This window comes from Symphalangus syndactylus, chromosome 12 (assembly GCF_028878055.3).
Source record: "Symphalangus syndactylus isolate Jambi chromosome 12, NHGRI_mSymSyn1-v2.1_pri, whole genome shotgun sequence".
Classification (NCBI taxonomy): domain Eukaryota; kingdom Metazoa; phylum Chordata; class Mammalia; order Primates; family Hylobatidae; genus Symphalangus; species Symphalangus syndactylus.
The window spans coordinates 99,628,753-99,655,868 of NC_072441.2; the positions used below are offsets into that span (position 1 = coordinate 99,628,753).

Sequence of the window (27,116 nt, forward strand, 5' to 3'; positions counted from 1 at the left end):
CCGGGAGGCAGAGGCTGGAGTGCAGAGATCATGCCACTGCACTCCAGCCTGGGCGACAGAGTGAGACTCCTCAAAAAAAAAAAAAAAAAAAAAAAAAAAAAAGCTGCCTCGTGGGTCTGGCCATTGGAACTCAGAGGACACCAAATTTGGAACTGGGTACAGAGATGTGGATGCCAGCAGCAAAGCTGGAATCTGCCTGATGGCTAAAATCATGTGTGAGACCCTCTGCCTGGGTTCTTCCCCCTGAGTGCCAGTGCGCCCTCAACCTCACTTGTCTCAAGCATAGATGCCACCTCAAAGATGTGGGGAGAGGAAAAGCCTGAACTGGCTGACAACACACTGATGTGATGGAATCCAAGCTGAACTGGCAAATGAAGTGTTCTACCATTAGGTACGATGGCAACTGAAGAGGGAAATTAAGTTTGTTATTAAAAAATAATGCAGCCAGGTGTGGTAGCTCATGCCTGTAATCCCAGCACTTTGGAGGCCGAGGTGGGAGGACTACTTGAGGCCAGGAGTTTGAGACAAGCTGGGCAACATAGTACAATCCTGTCTCTACAAAAAAATTTAGAAAATAATATTGCTATAAGGGCTGGGAGGATAATGGAGTTATTAATGGATGTATTAATAACCGTAAAGTCACTGCACCAGGCCTGACTTTTCTTTTCCCCTGGAGATGGATGGTCGTGATGGTTGACCAATAATATGAATGTGTTTAACACTACTAAACTGTGCCCTTATAAATCCTGGGATGGTAAATTTTGTTATATTTTACTGCAGTTTTAAGAGTTGGAAGAACAAAACAATGCTATAAGGTTTCTCCACCTGAGGTTGTGGCTTATAAAATTCATATCCCTGATGACAGATAAAAACTGAAGTGGAGGGGCCGGGCGCAGTGGTTCATGCCTGTAATCCCAGCACTTTGGGAGGCTGAGGCAGGTGGATCACGAGGTCAGGAGATGGAGACCATCCTGGCTAACATGGTGAAACCCCATCTCTACTGAAAAATTAAAAAAAAAAAATTAGCTAGGGGTGGTGGTGGGCACCTGTAGTCCCAGCTACTTGGGAGGCTGAGGCAGGAGAATGGTGTGAACCTGGGAGGTGGAACTTTCAGTGAGCCGAGATCACGCCACTGCACTCCAGCCTGGGTGACAGAGTGAGACTCCATCTCAAAAAAAAAAAAAAAATCAAAAACAAACTGAAGTGGAGTTAGGGTGAATAGAGGGTGGGTTCAGGGGAGAGATGGAAAGATTGCTCTCGTAGTGCCAAGAGCACTAGCAAATGGAGATGGGAAGGTGTGGATGCTGCTATTTGCTTGGTGTCATCCTGGGCAACACCTCAAAACCAGGCATAAGCCTCTCAGTTACACACACACACCACCTTTAACATCCTGCAATCACATCTCTCAACCTGAAGGAATTACCTGATGGTTGGAATCTATACCCTTCTCTTAAGCAAAGATTCCCACTAAGTTCAAGGAAGAGAACGTTGGGTAAGAAAATTTTATTTCACAATGCAAAGGGTTATGTGAGACCCAACTGTATTCTATCTGAAGCATTAGAAGCCAATTGTAGTAAATGCATCTTACTTATATTCGATGCTGGCCAGAGGAGCTATTCTGCTTCCTTTAGAAGTTATGCTTTTTATTGTGGCTTGTGGTAACCATGTAACATGCAAGAGCAATGGTTTTCAGGAAGAAACTATTACGCCTTATAGCTTTTGCCCCAAATCACAAGAAAACTTGAACTATGTCATTAAACATCTCATACATGCTGACAGGAGATAAAGGATATTTATTATATGAAATTGTCTACACCCTCAGACTACAATTCCTGCATAGTCAGATGGTGACTATGTTCATCCTTCTGGATTAACGAAAACTTGGAAAGCAGTCAAAGCTGCCTGGGCCCTGGCTGGCTGGCTCTCCCTTCAGCCTGCTCCCCCCAAGAGCCCTGAGCATCTCCTTCTGCCATTGCCTGTACAGCCTGGAGGCTTTTCACATCTTGGAGAGCTTGATGTCATAAGTGACCATGTTCAAGTTGTCCCAGGCAAAGAGCTTCTTCTCCAGGGGGTTGTAGTCAATCATGCTGCTGTACTTGTAGCGGTTCTTGAATGGGATGGTCAGGGTCTTGCTGATACCTGTGCCTGTGTCATAAGCAAAGTTGATGGTAGCATCTGCTGAGGAGTAGCTGCTGACGGTGTACAAGGTGCCACAGATGATGAAGGCATTGGCGACTGACTGCTTACGGATGTTTGTCTCCCAGGTTTGTTCGAGTTCCAGATTCTCTGGGTTCAGTTTGGAGAGGACAATGGCACCTTTGGCGTCATCGGTGCTGTAAATGACCCAGAGGCCTGCTTCATCCACAGCCAAGTCAATGTCTGTGTAGCCACCCCAAGAATATGGGAACTGTCCATGGTAGCCAGCTCCAGGGATTTCCTTCTCAGCCTTCACTGTCTCGGTATTCAGCTCATATCTTACGACAGTTCTAGACTCAGCGCCCTGGAAATAGAGGCTCCCCGAGTACACCACAGCACCCGTGCTTTCCAGTGGCCTAGGCAGTATGTGAACCTTAGAAGGGTAGCCCTGCATAAACTGGCTGATGAGGTCATACTCAAAAACCTGGCGGACGTCTGTGCCAACTGTGTCGATTCTCCACGTGGTCTCCTGGGTGTAGGGGTAGGTGGGCTTGGGGTCTCTCATCCACACACCATACTTGCCAGTAATTGTTTCTGCTGTTCTCAGCGTGAGAGGCTCTCCTACCCAAACTAGTTCTCCACATCCTGGTAAATTCAGAAAAGAAAATGAAGCACCACTTAATCCATAATCTTTCCAAACGCAGACAATGATCATGCAGAAGCTTGGCAGAGCCAGCAGATGTGAGAGCCCTGGAGACAAATCATCTGGGTTTAAAGGTAGGCTCTGGGGCTGGGCGCAGTGGCTCAAGCCTGTAATCCCAGCACTTCGGGAGGCCGAGGCGGGCGGATCACGAGGTCAGGAGATCGAGACCATCCTAGCTAACATGGTGAAACCCCATCTCTACTAAAAATAAAAAAAAAAAAAATTAGCCAGCAGTGGTGGCAGGCGCCTGTAGTCCCAGCTACTGGGGAGGCTGAGGCAGGAGAATCGCGTGAACCTGGGAGGCGGAGCTTGCAGTGAGCCGGGATCGCGCCACTGCACTCCAACCCGGGTGACAGAGCGAGAATCCACCTCAAAAAAAATAAAATAAAAATAAAAATAAAGCTAGGCTCTGCCACCCACTGGCTGTGTGATTTTCAGTAAGTTACTTAGCTCTCTACGCCTCAGTTATCACATTTGTAAAAGGGGATACTAATAGTGTTTTGGGTAGTAGGGCTGTTGTAAATTTTTTTTTTTTTTTTTTTTTGAGATGGAGTCTCGCTCTGTCACCCAGGCTGGAGTGCAGTGGCGCGATCTCGGCTCACTGCAAGCTCCGCCTCCCGGGTTCACGCCATTGTCCTGCCTCAGCCTCTCCGAGTAGCCGGGACTACAGGCGCCCACCACCACGCCTGGCTAATTTTTTGTATTTTTAGTAGAGACGAGGTTTCACCGTGGTCTCGATCTCCTGACCTCGCGATCCGCCCTCCTCGGCCTCCCAAAGTGCTGGGATTACAAGCGTGAGCCACCGCGCCCGGCCGGCTGTTGTAAATTTTAAATGTAATTATATATGTTAAGTGCTTGGTATAGAGTAAATATATGGTAAATGCTATGTGATCAATCTGTGTTTCATGTTATTGACAATTATTGTTATCACTGAGGGGCATGCATGGGAGTGGCAGCTATAAAATATTTAAAGTACAATTCACTCAGTATCAGTTGTAAGGACGAAAGTTGCACAGAGGGCTTCAACTGCATTTGTAATATTCTACTTAAGCTGGGCAGGGACTCATGGGTGTTCATTGTATTACTTATTGTGACTTCCATGCCTGGTTTATTTCATTACTATAAGATAGGAGAGAGAAAAATCAACTTATAAGAATAATCTCCATACAACAAAGTTTTTCAAGCCCTATCTGATGAGTCACATATTTCATACATCATTTTAATATAATAAACATGAAAATAATTATTTTTTGAGACAGGGTCTTACACTGTTACCTAGGCTGGAGTGCAGTGGTGCAATCACAGTGCACTGCAGCCTCGACCTCCCATGCTCAAGCACCCCTCCCATCTCAGCCTCCTGAGTTGCTGGGACTACAGGTGCCTGCTACCACACCTGGCTAATTTGGTTAAGAAAATAATTTTTTAAATGTAGTGAAGAGATGGTTGAAAATTTAGAGTTATCAGAATCACAACGGATGTCTGAATTTTTTTTTTTTTTTTTTTTTTTTTTTTTGAAACAGAGTCTCACTCTGTCGCCCAGGCTGGAGGGCAGTGGCGTGATCTCGGCTCACTGAAACCTCTGCCTCCTGGGTTCAAGCAATTTTCCTGCCTCAGCCTCCCAAGTAGCTGGGATTACAGGTGACTGCCACCACGCCTGGCTAATTTTTGTATTTTTAGTAGAGACAGTGTTTCACCATGTTGGCCAGGCTGGTCTTGAACTCCTGACCTCAAGTGATCCGCCCGCTTCAGCCTCCCAAAGTGCTGGGATTACAGGCTTGAGCCACCAAGCCTGGTCCAGATTTCTCTACTTTTAATGGCACCTTTGGTTCCCTCATAGAAGGAGAAACACTTTGCTGCTCATATCTTAGAGAACCGTGTTTTAAATATTTCATATCCCCTACTTGCATGCATGCCCTTCAGTGCTAGTAATCATTGTCAGTAACAAGGATAGTCAAAGTTTCTGGAAATCACAGTATCAGTCATAAAGTTGGACTTTCAGGGAACACCTTGGAGAGAGCCAAACTGTACTTTTCCTAAGTGGCCAAAGTTCAGAAAACATACCATTAGTAACAGATTGTGGCTGAGATGGTGCTTGGTGTATACCTGTCCCTAAAATAAAGATATGAAGGCACTACTGAAAAATGTAACTTCTCAAGTATACCTAATTCTACATGACAATCAAATGGATGAAATCAACACATCTCTCATCTTGCCCCGTGCAGCCCAGCACAGCCTCCCAAGTGTGGGTGATAGGATAGAGGGCTTTGTTAGGGAAAGGCTGACTCCTACAGACCTGCTCCGACAAGGGAACAGAGAGAGAGAGAGTTCTGTTCCTCCTCTCCTCCCCTCCCTCTGCTCCCAGGGAAGTTAGTTTCCCCCTTGGGTGGGCAATTACCCTATACTGATTCTCTGAACACAGCACTAGACATGAATAAAGACCATGTGGGCACAAAAGGGAAGAAACCTAACTTCATACCGTTGTCTCCCTCTCCACTCCTGAGATAGCCAGATGGGCTCTCCTTCAAAATTCGGGAAGCAGGAACTTCAGTTAGCTCGGACTTCAGTTCCTGGAAGGCCAAAGTGTCCAAATTCCATGTAGAAACTGCATTAAAAGAAAGAGACAAAATTTTACTGTAAGAAAAAATGGCCCAAGGATTGACTATGTTGAGGATGACATTTAAATAGCCTGCTGCCAGGCGTGGTAGCTCATGCCTATAATCCCAGCACTTTGAGAGGCCAAGGCAGGCGGATCACCTGAGGTCAGGAGTTCGAGACCAGCCTGGCCAAAATGGTGAAACCCTGTCTTTGCTAAAAATACAAAAAAATTAGCTGGGTGTGGTGGCAGGTGCCTATAATCCCAGCTTCTTGGGAGACTGAGGCAGGAAAATTGCTTGAACCCAGGAGGGGGAGATTGCAGTGAGCTGAGACTGCACTATTGCACTCCAGCTTGGGCAACAAGAAAGAAACTCTGTTTCAAAACTAACTAACTAAATAAATAGGCTCCTAAAGATACGGTGTTTGAGATTTGGTTTTAGATAAGGACTGGGGATGGGGTGGGGATCAGAGAAGGGAAGATAAAACATGATTGGACTGTGCTGATAACAGTTGGGCCTGAGTGATGGCTACGTTGGAGTTCATTGTAGTCTCTCTACTTTTGTGAATATTTGAACAATTCCATAATTAAAAACCTCATAAATAATAAATTGCAGGGCAATGTGCCTACCTTAGAGTAGGGTATTCAAAATCAAATATTTTAATTCCACTAGAAGGGCTGAGTTGTGAATAGGAGAGTTGTAATTTCAGGAATATGGAGACAGTCCTCAGCATCTTCTTAGATGTCTGAATTTCAACAATTAAAAATTCACGAAAAATTAGCTGGGCGTGGTGGTAAGCATCTGCAGTCCTGCGTACTTGGGAGGCTGATGTGGGAGGATTGCTTGAGCCCAGAAGTTCAAGGCTACAGTGAGCTATGATCCTGCCACTGCACTCCAGCTTGGGTAACAGAGCAAGGCCCGGTCTCACACACACACACACACACACACACACACACAAAAAAAGAGACCGGGCACAGTGGCTCATGCCTGAAATCCCAGCGCTTTGGGAGGCCGAGGCAAGCGGATCACTTGAGGCCAGGAGTTCAAGACTAGCCTGGCTAACGTGGCGAAATTCCGTCTCTACTAAAAATATAAGAATTAGCCGGGTGTGGTGGCACATGCCTATAGTTCCAGATACTCAGGAGGCTGAGGATCACTTGATCCCAGGAGGCAGAGGTTGCAGGGAGTTGGGATTGTGCAACTATACTCCAGTCTGGGCAACATAGCAAGACTCTGTCTCAAGAAAAAAAAAAAAGCATTTAATTGTGGCTCATGTCTGTAATCCCAGCATTTTGGGAGGCCAAGACAGGAGGAGCACTTAAGACCAGGTGTTCAAGACCAGCTTGGGCAACATAGGGAGACTCCTCTTAAAAAAAAAAAAAAAAAAAAAAAGATAAAAATTTACTGCATGACTTAAGGTTTTTTCCCTTGTTATATGCAAATATTCTTGTAAAAAGTAACATATTAAGCTTTATACTTTCAGTAGAAATATTCTGCCTGATTCCTTTCTGAGACCAGTTTTGCATAATGGAGAGGGAGTGTGTGCAGAGTTCCTATAGGAGTTTGGGGTGGGGGCGGTAAGCCATACAGAAGGGAAGCGGGTGGGCAGCACTGGTTAGACAGTAAGTGATCATGGTATGCTACGTGTCTCTACTCTTGCTTAGGCTTATGATCTTACAGCAGTTCTTGAATACAAGGATGAGGTAATAGTCACAAGGAATAGGCTTGGCTGTTTTATAATGCAGTTTGGCCAGGCACGGTGGCTCACACCTGTAATCCCAGCACTTTGGGAAGCCAAGGTAGACAGATTGCTGGAGCCTAGGAATTCAAGACAAACCTGGGCAACATGGCAAAACCCCATCTCTACAAAAAATACAAAAAGTTAGCCCTGTGTGGTGATGTGTACCTGCAGGCAGCTACTTGGGAGGCTGAGGCGGGAGGATCCCTTGAGCCCGAGAGGTCAAGGCTGTGGTGAACAGTGATTGCACCACTGCACTCCAGCCCTGGTGTAGAGTGAGACCCCGTCCTCCCCTCCAACCTCCCAAAAAACCTAACACATACACATAAAAACAAATAAAATGCAGGTTTGATGATTATTCAGGTATGGCAAGGCCAACATCCCAGGAGGCAATTGTCACTGAAAAGCAAGTTAAAGCAAAATTATGGATATGGTAAAAAGATGAGCAGTTGTTGGGTGAGGAAGGGATGACTAGGTGAGGCACAGACGATTTTTAGGGCAATGAATACTGTGTATGATACTATAATGGTGGACACATGTCACTATGCATTTATCCAAACCCATAGAAGGCGCAACACCAAAAATGAACCCTAATTTAAACTGTGGACCTTGGGTGATGTGCCTGCTGATGCAGGTTCATCAGTTGTAACAACTGCTGTGCCGGGAGATGATGATAATCGGGGAATGCCTGTGCATGTGTGGGGGCCGGTAGTATCTGGGAACTTTTGTACTTTTCTCTCAATTTTTCAGTGAACATAAAACTCTTCTAAAAAAAAATTATCTTTACAAGTTGTTGTACTCACAGATCCCAAGAGGAAGGGGGCACACTAAGCCCAGGAGGCCACCTGGGGAAGCACCAGGGTTGCTCCAGAAGAGGGCGCCAGGGGAAAATGTGGGAAAGCGCCTTTATTCTTTCCATGGGAAGGAAAGAAAGGGGAGGCAGGGTAAGCAGGTTTAGGATTGGGGAGTTTGAATAATTTCAGCAGGCTCTGGGGTCACAGGAGTTATCTCTTATTGTCTGGTACCAGGCCCTGGGTGATTAGGTAAGGGGGACAGTGGCCTTGAGTTTCAGCCAGATGGAGGTGGTCACAGGGTGTGGGCTCTGGATTGGTTGGTTTGCATATGAAAGCTGTGCTCCCAGGCGAGTCCTTTGCTAAGTGTAGGAACTGGCTACCCCTGGGAGGGGCAGTTCCTCTCATGTTTGCAAGGCCCAGACAGCAAAGCATCAGAATAAAAAGACATGCTTAATACACTGGGCTTTTCTCTTGCTGAACCTCTGAGTCACTTCTCTGCCCTTTGAGCAACTTGTTCCCCACTCAGGATTCTCAGGTGTTCAGGACAGTGGGAGGAAAGTCAGTGCATCCCCTGAGGCCAGGGCGCCTACACAGCTGAGAGGGTCAGGAAGACATGTTCTGCCTTTGATCATTTGTTTGCTCAGCTCTCCTAAATTTAGATTTCAGGCAGAGAGGATCACCACAGAAGTCTTAGTCCTCTGGTTGTACCACCTTTCATCAAAGCCACACATTATTTTACATTTTCACATCTCCAGAATCAGAGTACCTTGTTTGAGTTGCTGGGGTTCAGCTTCAACAAATTATAGTACTGGAAAAAATTTCTCCCTGGAAGGAGGTGAAGAAAACATTCAGCTAGCTCTCAGGTGCAGGCTGGGCCAGACAGCCGTGCTGCCCACAGTGAACCAGCTCAGTAGCTGCTGCAGCTGCCTGCCCCTGATCCCAGCTACCCTTCTCTCCTCTCCACCCCTGCCTCTGTGTGGCTGCAGTTGTTAGCCTCCCTAAAAGTGTTAATGCCCTGGAGATGGGTGGGTCCTCCATCCCTGGGATATCCCTCAGTCTAGAGTGCACCATGTAAGTAGTTAAAACCCATAAGCTGGCCAGGCGCAGTGGCTCATGCCTGCAAACCCAGCACTTTGGGAGGCCGAAGTGGCAGGCTTAAATGAGGCCAAGAGTTTGGGACCAGGCTGGGCAACATAGCGAGACCCTATCTTTACAAAAAATTAAAAAGGTAGGTGGATGTGGTGGTGCAGCCTGTGGTCTCAGCTACTCGGGAGGCTGAGGCAGGAGGATGACTCTTGAGTCTAAGAGGGCAAGGCTGCAGTGAGCCATGATCATGCCACCGCACTACAGCCTGGATGACAGAGTGAGACCCTGTCTTAAAAAAATTAAAAAAAAGACTCATAAGCCAAAATGTATAGTAACTGAGGACATCCTCAATGTGCATTCCAAACTCCAGGGGCAATTGGGAGTACCCGCAGGGACATGGCAGGCCTTCATGATCCCTAGCCTCAAATCCACAGAGCTATTTATCCATCCTTTTAGTCACATCACTGGAGCACCTATTGAGTGTAAGGCCGTGCTAGATGCTCAAGAAAAAAGGTGTCTAAGACACCAGTTTGTCTAATAGGCTAGTCTATGTTAAAAAAAAAAAAAAAAAAAAAAAGACACAATTGGTCCATGCCCTTAAGGAAATCATAATCTGGCAAAGTCCTCATAGCCGAGAAGGAAAATGGGTTTATTCCAGGCTGCTGTGGAAACCAGTTTCTTGGACAATCTGAATGGCTCCTGGAGAGTCCTGGAAACTTTATTTCATTCCCTGCCTCTCCTCCTCCCTATCTGAGGTTGTGCAGGGGTGAGGAAACCCCTTTGTTCTTCATTCTAAAGGTTGCATTGGCCTAGGAGAGTATCCAGGCCAGGGACTGATTCACTAGGTCAAATGGAGTTTCCTTAGATCGACCTGAGGCCAGTACCAGCTGCTTCCCTTCTCCCCCTGTGCGGGCACCACACACCTCTGGCAGGGACTTGGTACTGCCCATGGGGGAGAGGGACAGGGTGTCTGAGGTTCCCTGTTCTTCTGTGCTGCCAGGGAGAGGTAAGAGAGAGTGACCCCCTTCCTGTACACAGGGTGGCAGAACCATCTGTAACTTCCCTCTCTGCTGCTGCCTTGCCCATTGCCATGCCTTCTCTCTTAGGCCCAAAACACACACCCAGGCTGTTAGGAGCAGCCCACCACTGCCTGGCCCCCCCAACCTCCTGCAATGTGCAGAGGCTCATTCGATGTGGCAAAGTTTTGCCAGGACAATTTTTCAAAATCAGGGCATTAAGCAAGTTCCTTGAATTCAGCTGGTTTCCTTTCATCTGTATCTTTTCTTGGATCACTGCAGACTCTGCCTCAGGACAATTCAAATTTCTTTTCTTTCATTGTCTCAACTCTCAGAATATAAGAGTTGCTGGGCGTGGTGGCTCACACCTGTAATTCCAGCACTTTGGGAGGCTGAGGCGGGTGGATCATGAGGTCAGGAGTTCGAGACCAGCCTGACCAACATGCTGAAACCCTGTCTCTATTAAAAATACAAAACTTAGCCGGGCATAGAGGTACATGCCTGTAATCCCAGCAACTAGAGAGGCTAAGTCAGGAGGATCGTTTGAACCTGGGAGGCAAAGGTTGCAGTGAGCTGAGATCATGCCATTGGACTCCAGCCTGGGTGACAGAGAGGCTCTGTCTCAAATAAATAAAAAAAAAAAAAGAAAAAAGGAGTTGGTTTCAGGCAATGTGAGGCAAGAGAAATACTGCATGCCATCTGTACAAAAAGTCTGGAGGACTGCCCCACCCCTGTCCCTGCACTTCAGCTATGCCACCCACAGTTGACATGTGAGAGTCCCTTAATAAATGTGTCAATACTAAAATTTCTCTGGAATGCTTCAAAATCACTAACATTTCATTCTGAATGTGGAAGAAAACCAAAAAGAGATTATGAAAATATTAAGGGCTGTATTGTCACAGATCATTAAAATTTTTAGGGCTTTTTTTTTTAGGTTTTTAAAAAAATATTAAATTCAGGCGAGCCACCCCTCCCCTGCATCTGGCCCCTTTACACATACAAAATGATGTATTTTATGCTGTTATTTAATTTAGCAACTTACTGAGAAAAGACATATACTAAGAAAAGTAGGGGTATACATACCTACCAGTCAGTGGGGAGAAAATTAAGAAAGAAATGCCCCTTTTGCTACAGAGGGAAGGAAGAAAGTGAAACCCAAAAAAGTCAGGCATTTTCACAGATGACTTCCTTGTGGATAGCTAAAGTATGTACTGGCTTTGCAACACTAAAAAACAGCTTGTGTGTGTGTGTGTGTGTGTGTGTGTGTGTGAAGCAAGATGGTTTGTCGGCATTTATAGCTCTTTACCCATTTCAAGTAATTTTTATGTAATTTTTAAATGTGATCTGGTGCCTTCAAAGTTTCAGAGAAATAGAGAAAGGCTTTAGGACTGCAGACAGCGCCCAATAAAGTTGAACTATCGCTACTACTTATTAAGTGTCTCTTATGAGCCAGTACTGTGCTGGGTGCTTGCTACTCACTACTTTCAAATAATGGTCCTGAAAGTGAACATTAATATCCCCTTTGCAAATGAGGAAACCGAGGTTCAGAGAGGTTAAGTAACGTGCCCAAGGTCACACAGCTAAGTGGTGTGGCTGGGACTTGAACCTATGTCTTCCAAGGCTACGGCAGCTGTGAAGTCTTCTATCCTGTGCTGAGGAGGTGTGCCAGTTATAAACGTATTGCCTCTCAGAGCTGAATGCACCCTTCCATGTATGCTGTCTGAAGAACAAGAGCTTTGAAGTGAGTGCGATGTTGAACTATCTCAGTAGAGGGCGCTGGAGGGACATCGTGGGAGGAAGAAGGTCTGCTGTTTTCCTGTACTGCGTCCATAGGCGGTACGACTGTGAGGACATTTGGTGGAGTCCTGCCCCAGCCAAGGACCCAGAGCGAAGTTATTCTATGACCTGACAGCCACAGCCTGGCCATAACCTTTCCACAGCCCTCCCAACAAGGAACCCAGAGTCCCTGCACAGGGACCCCAGTGCTCTGGAGGCCTTCTGCCTATGCCTGCCCTGACTCTCACCATGCCCATGCCACACGTTGCAGGTTGCCCTCCTCACCTGCACTGGGAGGCGGCCTATTGCAGCTGCAGACCAGCTGAGGCCTGCACACACTAGCCACCTTCTCTGCTAGCTGATGTGCTGAACCTCACCTTCCCCTTCCAAGCTTGTCCGGCACCCTCACTCAGCCCTAGGTGCCTATGGAGTTCACTTCTATCTATAGTTGCTCTTTCATCACAGTAATTCTTTAAAGTAAACTTCCCTAGCTTAACCCACTGTGTGATTTCTATCTCCCGACTGGACCCAGATTGCTCCTGGAGGCTTTAGAAGAGTCTCAAAGATGCTGCTCAGCACTTTGTGGGGTGACCCACTCCTGGGGCTGAGCTCAGGTCCCAGTGGGTTGCCCTGTAAACTCTCAGCTCCTGGGCTGTGCACTCAATCCTCTTATCAATTCTTCCACCCTCACTGGCAAAGAAGAGGCAGCAAAAGTGCCTGGCTGGTGCCAAGTTCCCTGCCGGATCCCACCATGGCCCTTACGGCTCTGAGCAAGGAGCCCTTCAGATTGTTCCTTGGAGGAACCACTCCTTATGTGCATTAGCTGGAATAAACACGAACTGCAAGAAAACAAAATGTCAGGGAATGGCTTCCAGGATGACTGCAAGGCCAGTTCCCAGTTGGCAGGGGCGATGGTTAAATTATGAGCCTGCTGGCTTCTTCTAGGTCATGTCAGCCAGGAGCATCTGGCAATGGTCAGCCTCCAGGAATAGAGCCATCTGGCATGAGGATAGAAGCCCAGAATAGAGGATGCAAGACCCAAAGGCAGGGAAGCAATCTCATAAAGGGGCCTGGACCTAAGCCGGAAGTCATAGCTCCTAGTTCAGCTCTGCCAGGTCCCAGCTGTGTGACTTTGGGTAAATGACTCCACCTCTCTGAGCCCCAGTATTCTGAGCTGAGTTGTTTGGATGATTACATAAGTAACTATAAATGAAATGGCCCTCCATAAAGATGTGTCAACACTAAAATTTCTCTGGAATGTTTTAAAATCACTAACATTTCATTGTGAATGTGGAGGAAAACCAAAAAGAGATTGTGAAAATATTAAGGACTGTACTGTGTCAGATAGTTAGTATTTTTTAGGTTTTTTTTTTTTTTTTTTTTTTTTTTTTTTTTTTGAGACAGAGTCTTGCTCTGTCACCCAGGCTGGAGTACAGTGGCATGATCTCAGCTCATTGCAACCTTTGCCTCCTGGGTTCAAGCGATTATTCTGCCTCAGCCTCCTGAGTAGCTGGGACTACAGGTTCCTGCCACCACACCTGGCTAATTTTTGTATTTTTGGTAGAGACAGGGTTTTACCATACTGGCCAGGCTGGTCTCGAACTCTTGACCTCATGATCCACCTGCCTCAGCCTCCGAAAGTGCTTGGATTACAGGCGTGAGCCACTGTGCCCAGCTGTTTTTTTTCTAGGTTTTTAAAAATGTTTAAATTCAGTCCTTCTGTTGTTTAAAGGTTCATATCTATTATAAAATTCTGGAAATGTTCTGTGTTCTCTGCCCTCACTTCTTTATAGACTTGCATTTTAGAGACCTCAACCTGGAAACTGAATTTATTAACTCGTTTGCCTATAGACATAGGCATTGTAATAATTTTCATAGATATTTTCTATCACTGAAAAGTTCAGTCCATATTACATAAATGAAAGGAATGAAGTAAAACAAGCTATGCCTAATTACAGGTTGTCAGAAACATCTTAGGAAAGTGAAGACTAGCTAATAGACTATTGTCCTGAGTACTGCTCTAACTTGTACTGTCTCTAGAATCAATGCATGTTATTAAAATGTTATGCACATGTTGACATATTGATTATTGAATGATGCTTTAAAACAATAGTGGAACTCTGGCCAGGTGCGGGTGGCTCATGCCTGTAATCCCAGCACTTTGGGAGGCTGAGGTGGGTGGATCACGAGGTCAGGAGTTCAAGACCAGCCTGGCCAACATGGTGAAACCCCATCTCCACTAAAAATGCAAAAATTAGCTGGGCATGGTGGTACGTGCCTGTAATCCCAGCTACTTGGGAGGCTGAGGCAGGAGAATCGCTTGAACCCAGAAGGTGGAGGTTGCAGTGAGCCGAGACCACGCCACTGCACTCCAGCCTGGTGATAGTGCAAGACTCCATCTTCAAAAAAAAAAAAAAAAAAAAAAAAAAAAAGGCCGGGCGTGGTGGCTCACGCTTGTAATCCCAGCACTTTGGGAGGCCGAGGCAGGCGGATCACGAGGTCAGGAGATCGAGACCACGGTAAAACCCCGTCTCCACTAAAAATACAAAACATCAGCCAGGCGTGGTGGTGGGCGCCTGTAGTCCCAGCTACTCGGAGAGGCTGAGGCAGGAGAATGGCGTGAACCCGGGAGGCGGAGCTTGCAGTGAGCCCAGATTGCGCCACTGCACTCCAGCCTGGGCGACAGAGCAAGACTCCGTTTCAAAAAAAAAAAAAGGAATAGTGGAACTCAAGTAAAAGAAGCCTTTCTAGTTATATTTTATTCACTGGGTGGCCACTGCTCCACACTGCACTGGGTGCTTCTCTGTGTGACTGCTAATTTGCATGATGACTCCCATGAGGGATTATCATCCCCATCCTATTCTAGGTGAGGAAAGGGAATCTGCAGCACTTGTGCTGAACACCTCAGGTTTCTCCCCTCCACCCTCCACTCACATCCTGCCCACCTTTTTGCAGTCATTGCTGAGGCAACCTGCCTCTTGCAGGTATCACCTGCGGGGACCTCGCCTCAGCCACCGTGGCACAGCTTCTCTGACTTTCTGCATAGAAAGTCTACAGGAACAGGCCAGGCACTGTGGCTCATGCCTGTAATCCCAGCACTTTGGGAGGTCAAGATGGGTGGATACTTGAGGTCAGGAGTTCAAGACCAGCCTGGCCAACATGGTGAAACCCTGTCTGTACTGAAAAAAAAAAAAAAAAAAAAAAGTTAGATGGGTGTGGTAGTGTGCACCTGTAATCCCAGCTACTCGGGAGGCTGAGACAGGAGAATTGCTTGAACCCAGGAGGCGGAGGTTGCAGTGAGCCAAGATTGTGCCACCGCACTCCAGCCTGGGGGACAGAGAAAGACTCCATCTTAAAAAAAAAAAAAATCAGTCTGCAAGAACAAACCTCGTGCCCACATCCGAGTATCATGGAATTGCAATATACTCCATGGGATAGCCCTTGGCCAAGAGGGTATCAGATCCATGGGTAAACACTCCCCTCTTCTGTTGCAGTCTACATAGCCCCTCTGAAGGGCTTGATGGGATGGAGCCTCCATTGCCCACTGTGGTGATCAGCTTGAGAAGGCCCCCACTTTGTGGCTTTCCTGCCTCCCCTGTCTCACTTTCCCCTGTCTCAACTTCTCTTCTCTAGGATCATGGTCCATATAAACCAACTGCACACAAGCCCTCTTCCAGGCTCTGTTCAACAGGAGACCAGTCCAAAGCAGGGGCTAAATAACAAACAAAGCAGGCCTTCTCTTGTGATGGTAATAACCAACTCTAATTTATCTTCTGGTAAATTATATATATAATTTTATTATATATAAAATAAAATTATATATATAATTTTATTATATATAAAATAAAATTATATATAATTATATATAATTTTTATATATACAATTATATATGATTATAATAGATATATATAATATATATTATATATAATACATATATAATATATTATATATTATATATAAATATATATATTTTTATATAATATATAATATATATTATTTTATATTTTATATATAATATAAAATATAAAAAAATATATTATATAATATATATAATATATAATCATATATAATTATATAATAATTATATATAACCATTATATATACAATAAAATCATATATATAATTATATATATATTTATATGTATTATATGTAATATATATATATTTTTTGAGACGGAGTCTCGCTCTGTCACCCAGGCTGGAGTGCAGTAGCGTGATCTTGGCTCACTGCAAAGTCTGCCTCCCAGTTTCAAGCAATTCTCCTGCCTCAGCCTCTGGTGTAACTGGATTACAGGTGCCCGCCACCACACCCAGCTAATTTTTGTATTTTTAGTAGAGACAAGGTTACACCACGTTGGCCAGGCTGGTCTTAAACTCCTGACCTCAAGTGATCTGCCCACCTTGGCCTCCCAAAATGCTAAGGTTACAGGTGTGAGCCACCACACCTGGCCAATTATATTTTTTTTTCTACTTTTCAAAAACTATTATATGTACATAAAATTTATATATGTATATATGTGAAAATTTATATAACCCCAGAGAAGAAAAAGTTATATATAACTTTGTAGTAATAGTTATGTAGTAAAATATGTCATATTATATGTATGTATAAACAAGTGATTTCTATGATTATAAGGAATTTTTTTCTACATAACAACTATTAATACATGATCAAGAAAGTGGTGGTAACAATTTGAGCTGCAGGTGGAATACAGAAAGGCTGCCTTCTCAGGCCTTACCTTTGTCCACTCAGCCTCACTAAGCTTCTCTAACCAAACCTCCACACCTAGTTCTTGCCACTCCTGCAAAAAAGCACACCTAGACTTACATTCCAGCCTCCAGAATGCCTTTTCCCTAGATCTGGAACCTTGAAACAGATATTTTGTTCCAAGCATTCCTGTACCTTTCTGTCTTTTACCTTTAGGGTCTATAAACCAAAGGTCAGCTGAAGGTCCTGAAAGTCACTGAACCTCATGGCCAGGTGCAGGGACAGCTCACACCTGTAATCCCAGTGCTTTGGAAGGCCAAGGTAGGCAGATCACCTGAGGTCAGGAGTTCGAGACTAGCCTGACCAACATGGTGAAACCCTGTCTCTACTAAAAATATAAAATTAGCCAGGCATGGTGGCACATGCCTATAATCCCAGCTACTTAGGAGGCTGAGGTAGGAGAATTGCTTGAACCCAGGAGGCAGAGGTTTCAGTGAGCCGAGATCGTGCCATTACACTCTAGCCTGGGCAACAAGAGTGAAACTCTGTCTCAAAAAAAAGAAAGAAAGTCACTGAACCTCAGAGGGAGAGGCCAGAATTTGAGCTTTGCCACTAACTCGTAGATGGCCATGGACAACCTGAATAACCTCTCTGGGCCTCAGTTTCCATATCTGCAAAAATCAGCCAGTGGTACCAGCTGCTCGTTAGGTCCCTTTCCAGTTCCACGTTCTTGTACTAATGTAATTTCCTGCTCATGGAAACCATCCACTACTAGAAAAGAACTTCCATGTTTGGTGTTCAATACAATGGGATGTTGCCCTTATTTCAAAAGTGGAGTAGCTGGAAAGATCAAGAAAAAATATAAAATTAGGAAACACATCTAATAAATCCCCAAAGACTTGTTAAATGACCACAAAAGAAAAAAAAAGCAAAACATTGCCTCTATTTTTGTATACACACACACACACATACACACACACACCACCCACACCCACATACACACATGCAGGAGTTTTTATTGAGAATGTAACTTCATTCATTTAACAGTCTGAAATAAGTAATGCCTCATCACACGTCTGGTAATGATGATTCTTTCAATTGTCTCCAGTTCAAGTCTCAAGCTCTACCACTGACCAGCTGGGCAACCTTGGCCCCTTAGCACCTTAGGACTTCACTTTCCTTGGTTGTAAAATTCAGAATTGGATCTCTTCTAATTCTAACAATCTAAACATTTTTAAAAAATCCTTTACGTCTTATAGGTATTTCATGTGAACCCCACAAAAATTATTCACAGCAGGAATTGTCTTTGTTATGTTATGGACAAGAAAGGAAGATGCAGAGGGTTCAATAACTTGCCCAAGGTCATCCCCAGGCTCTGGTTCTTAGGTTTTCTAACCCCATAGCTATGAAGAGCTTGCCTTTCATGTAGAAGGCTTTTTTAGGAAATATTTCCTCATAATTTTAAAGCTCTTCAGGCCTGTAGAAAAACTGAAAGAATAGTACAATAAGCTCCCCATATACTTAGATTCACCAGTTTGTAATTCACCAGTTATTAATATTTTGCCACAGTTGTTTTTCCTGTCTTTTCTCTCATTATGTACATATTTGCAGTCTTTCTTCAACCATTTGAGAGCTAATTGCAGACATCCTGATGCCTCACGCTGGGTACTTAAGCATGTATCTCCTTAGAACAAAGATTTTATCCTTCACAACCACAGTATCATTATCTCACCAAGAAATTGAACATTAATACACTAACATAATAATGAGCAGTCAAATTGCCTCAGTTATCCCAAACCTGTTCCTCATAGCCTTTTCCCCCTTGGATGAAGACACCAATCAAGACTCATGCACTACATTTGGTTAACACATTTCTTTAGTCTCTTTAATATAGAATAAGCCCTTCCCCACCCCTTTTTTCTTTCTTCCTTGACACTGACATCTTTGACCAGTCCAAACTAATTGTCCAACAACTGGATTTGCTTGCTTATTTCCTCATGATTAGAACACTTCCTCAACAGGGAATATTTGGGAGCCCACTTTCACAAAAAGTGACACAAATACCGTCTTCCCAGCTAATGAGAAGACCTCCCCCAACACACACACACACACACACGGACTCACCTTCAGGCAAGAAGGGACCAGGATGAACAGAAGAGCCTCTCAAAAAAAGCCATCTCAAGAATTTGGTGACTTAAAAGCAGAGGTTTTCAGATTGGACTGAGTAAGAAAACTTTCAGAACAACATATTGAGAAAACTGACAGAGAGGTGCCACCTCTTTATTTTGCCAAGGAAGAACATTTAAAAATAAACAAAAACTTACCACTTATTATCATTTCCCAAATCTATTGTAATTTCATAAATAAAGGTCATTTTAACACCAAAAGGTACGAATAACAATCTGAGCAAAGGTTCAAAAAAGGATAGTTTTTCAAAAGGGACAGTTGACAACTTTCTACTGCTCATATGCAGACACATCTCACCCGGTCCTTTTATTTCTCCTTTTGCTATGGACTGTGAAAACTGTCATGGAGGGGCACAAGAACTCTGAACCACTAACCTAAATGAAGCTCTCAGGAGCTAAATTACTAGTAATACTTGAAGGTGATCGCTGTGCTTTCCTTAATTCATCTGTCTTGTGCTAGCTGTGCAGTCTCTGGGAGAAAGGGCAGGCAGGAGGCCTGGAGCACCTGTAGCAGGTCACTATGAGCCATATCACCTGCTGAACTCAGAGTCCCCCCACTCTGCATTCTTACCTTCTCTGGAGCCTGGTGGCACAGCCCGAGCAGTGTCTCGGGTCTGGGGACACTGGCCCCTTCTCAGCCTTGCTACCTCCTGGCTGCTGCTTTCCAACCTCCTGGCGAGATTCTCATTTTCTTGCCTCAGTCGCTTCTTCTCTTCCTCCAGAACTGACTTGTCTCGGAGGAGGTTGCTATAGGCAGTCTCCAACTCTCTGGTTTGGGTTTCCAGCTGGTCCCGCTCCTGCCTCAGGGTACCCAGCTCCCTCTGCAGCCCCTCCTGGGTCTCCTGGGGCCTGGCAGCCTGGTCCAAGGTCAACTGGTGGAGGAGGCTCTCCAGGGAGCTGAGCCGAGCTTTGGTGGCCTCCAGGTCTAAGCGTTGGGTGCTGCTGTCTCTCTGTAGGTTATGGATGACTGACATGGCCTGGCTCTGCTCTGGGCAGCTGGATTCATTGGGACTGGCCACACTGAAGGTATACTGGCATCGGCCACTCTGGTCATTGGCCTTCCGGAGCTGAGCTGTCCTGGCCCCCACATCCCACACCAGGCAGGCCAGAAGCAGCAGCTGGACAGCTGGCATCTCGGGCCCAAAGCTGCAGCAATGTGCACAGAAGAACCTTGGTGCAGAGGTTGGGTGAGGCTTCCTCTGGAAAGCTCTGCTGTGCTGAGAGGTGTCTGGATGGGTGGCCTTGCTGGCTCATGCCCGAGCTCCAGAGAGGTTTATATATACTGGGGAGCCAGCCCTTCATGGGGGAAGAGAGAGGTGGTCACGTGAGGCTGGGTGGGGCTGGGCACAGGGGGGTTGCCTTCACGCTGCCAGCAAGATTCTCAGAAAATAACCTTCCAGAAGTCTGTTTGCAGTTTCTTTTTAAAAAGAACATCCCAATTTATGCACCCACACCCCGGTAATAGTTCCTATATCTCCACCTGGTTTTATACACACACACACACACACACACACACACACACATATACACACACACTTACACCAGGACTACTGGTGTGCTGATTTCAACAAGGATATATTTCTAGTTTATATTTCCATTCACTCTGCAAACTGAGGACCTGCACTGTGCCAGGCACTATGCTAGGAACTGGAGATCCAAACAAGTCCTTTAAGACATGTAGCAGGGACAGAGACATTTAAATAACAGCCAGAACTCAAGGACAGCACCCTACGAGGCTCCAGGGAGAGCATTCCTATAGAAGCGGCAGATTTCCCCCCTCACCCCTAGCTTTAAAACAACTGTGTATCTTTGGGAGAACTTTCTAATTTCAGTCTTGTATCTCAGGCACCAATGTCAATGTTAGCCTCTAAATCAGTTCTTACTCTGTGTGTGCATGTATATGTGTGTCTGTGTGTGTGTGCATGCCATGAACCTCAATGGTGAAATCTGGGGAACCCTTCTCAGAAAGATGTTTTCAAATATATAAAATATAGATTACAAAGGAAACAAATGATAATGAAATATAATTATCAAAATGTCAAAATTTTAAGCATATGTTTTATTAATACGTTAATAACAAGATCCAGCAGGAGGTCTAATTTCAAAGTAGTTTTGAGTATAAATATTTCACTTACAACATATCTGCAACAACTGTAATGTAGTATAAACTGTCTGTGATTTCTATTGGTAATGACAAAATCACAGGTACTGTTATTACCACTTTGAGTTTATGGCTCTATTCACAATGGAATAAAATATTAAATTTAGTTAGAAGGTGGCAAAAACAAAAACGTAATTTTTTCCCCATTCAAATTCACAGGCTTTCTGGACTGTAGGTTAATAATCCCTGCTTTACATTAATAAACCCAAAGAGAAAAAACAAAAAGCAAATGGCAATAGCCAATAAATATACCAAAACTGTGGGAAGTAACTTTAAGCCACTTTAGTGATTGCATTTGAGCAACTTTATGTTGTTAATACTAATAAGAATGTCAATACTTGTGAAGTAAACATTTCCAATCTGCCCTGGCAGACTCACCTCCAGAGGGGAGAAACACAGTTTGCTCTGAAGATTCTATTCTTATTTGATTGGTTCTGCAGTTAAGCCTGAACTTGAGACATTTACAAATGGGTGTCTGTTTACAGCTGACCAAAGGGTACTATTCTCATTTTCTGAATCAGATAGTAAACATCGCTGAAATGATTTTTCAAAAAACCAATCATATAGTCAGCAAGACCTAGGCTTGAATCTGTTTGGCTTTACTCTTAGAAATGTTTTCTTCCTGTTAAAAGAAACGAGATTGTCCTTGTGCTGCTAACTCCACAAAGAAAAAGAGTTCCTAATAAGGAGAAACGCAAGTAATCTTACAGCCTCCAGTTACTACCTTGTGACTTGCTCAGAATTACTCTGCTTGTAAAGGAAAAATATAGTATTAGAAATCAGGTCTCCTACTTCCCTTGAATTGATTTTTTCCCCCACAATATAGCCCTGCCTCCTAGAACCCAGGATCACGTGGCCTATAGTCCCTGTGGTCAGTTCCCACTGCCCTTGAATGAATCTTTGTCTTTCTTGCCCATACACTATCCCTCTCTTTTTCTTCTCCTCCCCTGCGCTGCAGGTTACTCCGTGCTGTCAGCAGTCACTGCTGAGCTGCGTGGGTGCTGGTCAGGGTGAAAAGTTTAATAATCTCTGGCATTTTCCACTTGCTGTGGCCCAGTTTTTGAATGCCAGGCAAAAGCTACCACCAGTTAGTCTCTGCATTCTTTTTGGTTGTTGGCAAATGCCGTTGTATAAGCTTAGGGAAGGAAAATGTGGCTGTTGGGTTCATTGAGCTTTCCTGAAGCATTGTGGCTCTCGGTCCTGGAGTCTGATGTGATCAGTGAGGACTGATGGAGCACCCAGGTTCTGCCTGCCTTCCTGTCCCCCTCCACCTCCCCTGTGGCTCAGCTGCTCCAGCTCTGCCTCCTTCCCCTCTCAACATCCCCCTCACAGAGAATCACAGGGAAGTGTTCACAGAACACGAGAGCTGCAAGGGTCTTTGGGTCTTTACAGCAGAGAATACTATGGCCCAGGGAAGGAGAGACACTTGCCCACGGTCGCACAGCCAACAAATGGCAGAACCAGAAAGAAAACCAAGTCTCCAGATTCCAAGGTTTTCGACCGTCTTGCATAAGCCAAGTCCACCACAGGGCTGAGTAGTTGCCCAGAAGACATGAAAGAAAAGACTCCAGTCACTTCTTCCGTGAATCAATGGCCTAGGAAATGAGCTCGCTTCCTATATGCCCATTAAATAAAGGCCTTCTTGAAGGAAAACCCATGCACACCCTGGAATTCTAACAGCTGACTTTTTGAAACTGTATCCCTTCATGAAGTAGACTTCTCCTCCAAGCAGAGAAGAGAAAACGGCTCACAGGAAGCGACGGAAAACTCCCAGCCCCGTGAACAACACTGAACATCTGGGCAGCTTCAGCCTTGCCCTTTTCACCTTCCTGCCTCTCAGCACCCGCTCAGCCCCAGCGTCCCCACTCCCTGCAGTCCCCACCTCCCGGAATTCTCCTGGACGTGGAGGCCCCTTTCCCTCTGAGGAAACACTGTCCCCTCCAGATTCTCCGTTAGACTAGTTTCCCTCTCCATTTCCTTTTTGGAGCCTGGAGCCAAGGAGTCTCCAGCTCAGATGCACCAGGACGATTCACGGGAAGCGAGGCAGGCCAGCTGCAGCTCTGTGACTGATATTGGAGGAGGAGGCTTGGAAGGCTCGGGCTTGGGGGCCTCCGGGCACGATGGAGGCAGCAGGGGGCGCTAGGGAGGTGGCATTGCTAAGGGATGCTGCGCACAATTCTTCAAGGTGGTGTTTATTTCCCTTCCTTCAGCACTGGGTTTAAGTTGGCTGGCTATTAATTTTCTTCTGCATATCTTCCATGAGAAACTGTCACCTCCACGAAGGTAGGGCAGTGACTGCTTTGCTCACCATTTTGTCTCTGGTGTCTGGCAGATATAAGTACTCAATAAATTGTCAATGAATGCCGGGATGAATGAGTCACACAGAAATAGAAAGCAACAGGTCCCTAAAGAGTGATAAGAAAACAACCAGTGGCACGGGCTGGCAGGTTGCTCAGGACACCCAGGACCCCGGGTGCTTGCAGGGCTCCCCCAGCTGGAGAGGAAACCTCTGCCGGGGGCTTCAAGGAGTCTCTGGGGTATGCCCTCCTCCCCTAAACACACACACAGATGGTCCCAAATGGAACTAGTTTATGTATACTTTTATTTCAGTAACGATGTGGAGGCTTACCACAAAACCATGGTGAATAAAATGGTAACTTAGCCTGAAAATGAGGATGAGGGAAGAAAGTGATGAGGACCAGTGGTCTGGGACTAGGCAGGCAGCTCATGGCACCATTCCCTATCCCGAGAATCCCTGAAATTATCACAGCTTTTGTCTGTTTCCCTGTTGGTTTAGTAAACCATTCAAGTTATTCCTTATTAAACACTGACCCTCGGCCGGTCACGGTGACTCATGCCTATAATCCCAGCACTTTAGGAGGCTGAGGGGGGTGGATCACCTGAGGTCGGGAGTTCAAGACCAGCTGGGCTAATATGGTGAAACCCCATCTCTACTAACAATACAAAAATTAGCCAGGCCTGCGCCTGTAGTCCCAGCTACTCAGGAGGCTGAGACAGGAGAATTGCTTGAACCTGGGAGGCGGAGGTTGCAGTGAGCTCAGATGTAGAGCATACAGGTGGGTGGAAGACACAGACCCTCACCCCCACGGAGCTTCTGGCTGTAACATTGTGATGCAGAAGTCTAGAGTGGGGAGACTTCCTGTGGAGCGGGATGGGCTGCACAGGGGAGGTGGCATTTGTGATGGGACCTACTGACATGACACGTTAACAATGGTTGAGGCACTTGGGTTGTAGACTTGGTTGTAGGTCAGACACATCGGGCCTGTGTGTGAGGGCCATGACAGATCATTCTGAAAAAGTTAGGACGGGGACACGGTGATTTCTAATGATTTCTAACCTATCCAGAGCTGGGACACGGTATCCTTGTATGCCTGACCTTATAAAATTGTGACCCATGTCTAAACTGATTATGCATCGCATATTTGTTTTATACTTAAAATGGTTAAAATTCATGATCTTTCAAGAGTTTCTTAAGATTCCTTAAGAAAACTGGCCTTCCTAAAGGCAAATGCCTCAGGGTCCCTGCTGAGGGGCACTGCTGCTTTGAAGGCTCACAATGTTCTAGTTGCCTTTTAACCACGTCTTCTGTTTTGCTCTCAGTTTTTCATATTTCCCTTAAAAGTCCAGGCTTAGCCCAGTCAATTTTTGTGTTCCCTGGTATAGACAGGGAGGTGTTGCAAACATGGTCAACTGCCTTATCACCCTGTTATGAAAGCTTTCCCAGTCCCCATTTTCCTCCTGCATTTGGGGAATTTTGATTTTGCTGTTATTGTTATGTCCTTTGCTAACATGACCTTCCTGAACTTGCCTCCCCAGAGTGATGCCATCTGGTTTTTAAAATAATAATCCACTTTGGGATCTGATCAGATCATGCTTTTGACGTTTTTCCCATTTTCCCATCAAGCTCACATGGAGGTCTCTTCCCAAGGAACAAATACTTAATTACCAATTTGGAAACATCTTTTTTCTGAGCTGTTTTCCTTATTCATTGACTTTTGGTCCTCATCATTTTTTCCTGAAATTAAAAACAAAGGGAAAAGTTTATTTTTCATCATTATTTGCTCTCCTGGCATTTTTCTTTGGACAAGTGCCCATCTCATTTCAGTTTCTTAGCTCCTGTTTGATGGATTTACCATATCGGATGTGATGTTTCCTGAAGAATAGCTTCTGTCAGGAGCAACATCTGTCACTAAAATAAGAGCAGACACAGCCTGGACATTTTGCTAACACGGATACTCCTTCTTCCTGATTCTTTATCGTCCTGCCGAAGACATACATCTGAATGGAGGCTATACAGTTTACAGGACACTTTCACATTGCTTATCTCATTTCATTTCACAATAGCCGTGAGGTAAACTGAACAAAGATCAGAATTCTTCCTTTTCAAGTGGAGAAACTGTGGATCAGAATAATTAACTGATTTATTTAAGGTCACATAGATAGTCCACATAGCTATGTGTGTGTGTGTGTATATATAGATATATACACAAACTATATATATCTATACATACACACGCACATATATACTATATATATGAATATACATATATATATATATATATATATATATAGAGAGAGAGAGAGAGAGAGAGAGAGAGAGAGAGAGTCAGTCAACCTAAAATGAACTACAGAGTGACCAACTCCCAAAAACAAAGAGTTTATTCAGGAATAGCAAGGGATTGCGATTCGGGATATGTGTGCTATGGCAAACTCCTGGTGCCTCTGAGGGGTTTGGGCAAGGGGAAACTTTTAAAGGCAAAAAGGAGAAGTCCACATAAACTGTTTTGAAACAAATACCATCGGCTACAGGGACTTATTGCAGGTGGTGGCGTTTGTTCATTGGTGGTACTGGCTATGGCTACAAAAGGGTCTTCATAGAAGTGGCTTAACAGGAAAGTTCAGTTGGAAAAGTCTTTTGTCACAGTTCCTGTTATAGGGTATATGTGTGTGAGGGCCCTTTCTTCTTGGCCTCTTGACTCTTATTTTGTTTTTTGTTTGTTTGTTTGTTTGTTTGTTTGAGACCGAGTCTTGCTCTTTCGCCCAGCCTGGAGTGCAGTGGCGCAATCTCGGCTCACTGCAAGCTCCACCTCCCAGGTTGACAGCATTCTCCTGCCTCAGCCTCCCAAGTAGCTGGGACTACAGGTGCCCACCACTGTGCCTGGCTAATTTTTTGTATTTTTAGTAGAGACGGGGTTTCACCGTGTTAGCCAGGATGGTCTCGATCTCCTGACCTCGTGATCCACCTGCCTCAGCCCCCAAAGTGCTGGGATTACAGGCGTGAGCCACCGCACCAGGCCTGTTGACTCTATTTTGTTAGGATTTGATATAGGTGACTCCATTTTGGTACTGACAATTTTCCCAGTAACTATATATATAGCTGATCATATAGCTGAAATACAGCCTTCTAATGCCATCTAATTCTAAATTTTATGCTGTTGTAGGAAGGCCCTCAAGTATGAACTTTAGGCCAGGCACTGTGGCTCACGCCTGTAATCCCAGCGCTTTGGGAGGCCAAGGTGGGTGGATCACCTGAGGTCAGGAGTTCGAGACCAGCCTGACCAACATGGTGAAACCCTGTCTTTACTAAAAATACAAAAATTAGCTGGGTGTGGTGGCAAGCACCTGTAATCCCAGCTACTTGGGAGGCTGAGGCAGGAGAATCGTTTGAACCCCGGAGCCGGAGGTTGCAGTGAGCCAAGATGGTGCCACTGTACTCCAGCCTCGGTGACAGAGCAAGACTCCCATAAAAAAAAAAAAAAGAATGAACTTTAGACCATGCGTGGTGGCTCATGCCTGTAATCCTAGCACTTTGGGAGGTCAAGGTGGGTGGATCACCTGAGGTCAGGAGTTTGAGAGCAGCCTGGTCAACATGGCAAAATCCGTCTCTACTAAAAATACAAAAATTAGCCAGACATGGTGGCGGGTGCCTGTAATCACAGCTACTCAGGAGGCTGAGGCAGGAGAATGATTTGAACCCAGGAGGCGGAGGTTGCAGTGAGCCGAGATCGCACCACTGCACTCCAGCCTGGGCAACAGCACGGACTCCGTCTCAAAAAAGAAAAAAAAATTTTTATGGAGGCTCTTCAGATATTTTTCTTTCACCCAATCTATTGACTAGCAACTTGACTAGATTTGCCCAAACATATGCAGGACATCTGCCTTGGGCTTGCCCTGTGGTGTGGGATTATGTGTCCTA

The 27,116-nt window shown here is 45.2% G+C and overlaps 1 protein-coding gene across 1 annotated transcript; it reads right to left on the reverse strand.

The window, feature by feature from the left end:
• Nucleotides 1-1,472: 1,472 nt before the first annotated feature.
• Nucleotides 1,473-19,990, reverse strand: MYOC (myocilin). The gene is made up of 3 exons (XM_063627358.1): nt 19,310-19,990; nt 5,316-5,441; nt 1,473-2,781 (listed from the first exon to the last, which is right to left on the reverse strand). Exons 1-3 carry the CDS (start codon nt 19,869-19,871, stop codon nt 1,997-1,999), a joined length of 1,473 nt encoding a protein of 490 aa, XP_063483428.1. The 5' UTR covers nt 19,872-19,990; the 3' UTR covers nt 1,473-1,996.
• Between the last annotated feature and the right edge of the window lie 7,126 nt (nt 19,991-27,116).

Coding starts and splice junctions, on each gene's coding strand:
- MYOC (XM_063627358.1), bottom strand. CDS start 19,871: ATGCCAGCTGTCCAGCTGCTGCTTCTGGCCTGCCTGGTGTGGGATGTG. Junction 5,442..19,309: donor GCCACCAGGCTCCAGAGAAG/GTAAGAATGCAG, acceptor CTTTTAATGCAG/TTTCTACATGGAATTTGGAC. Junction 2,782..5,315: donor GAGTGGAGAGGGAGACAACG/GTATGAAGTTAG, acceptor TGAATTTACCAG/GATGTGGAGAACTAGTTTGG.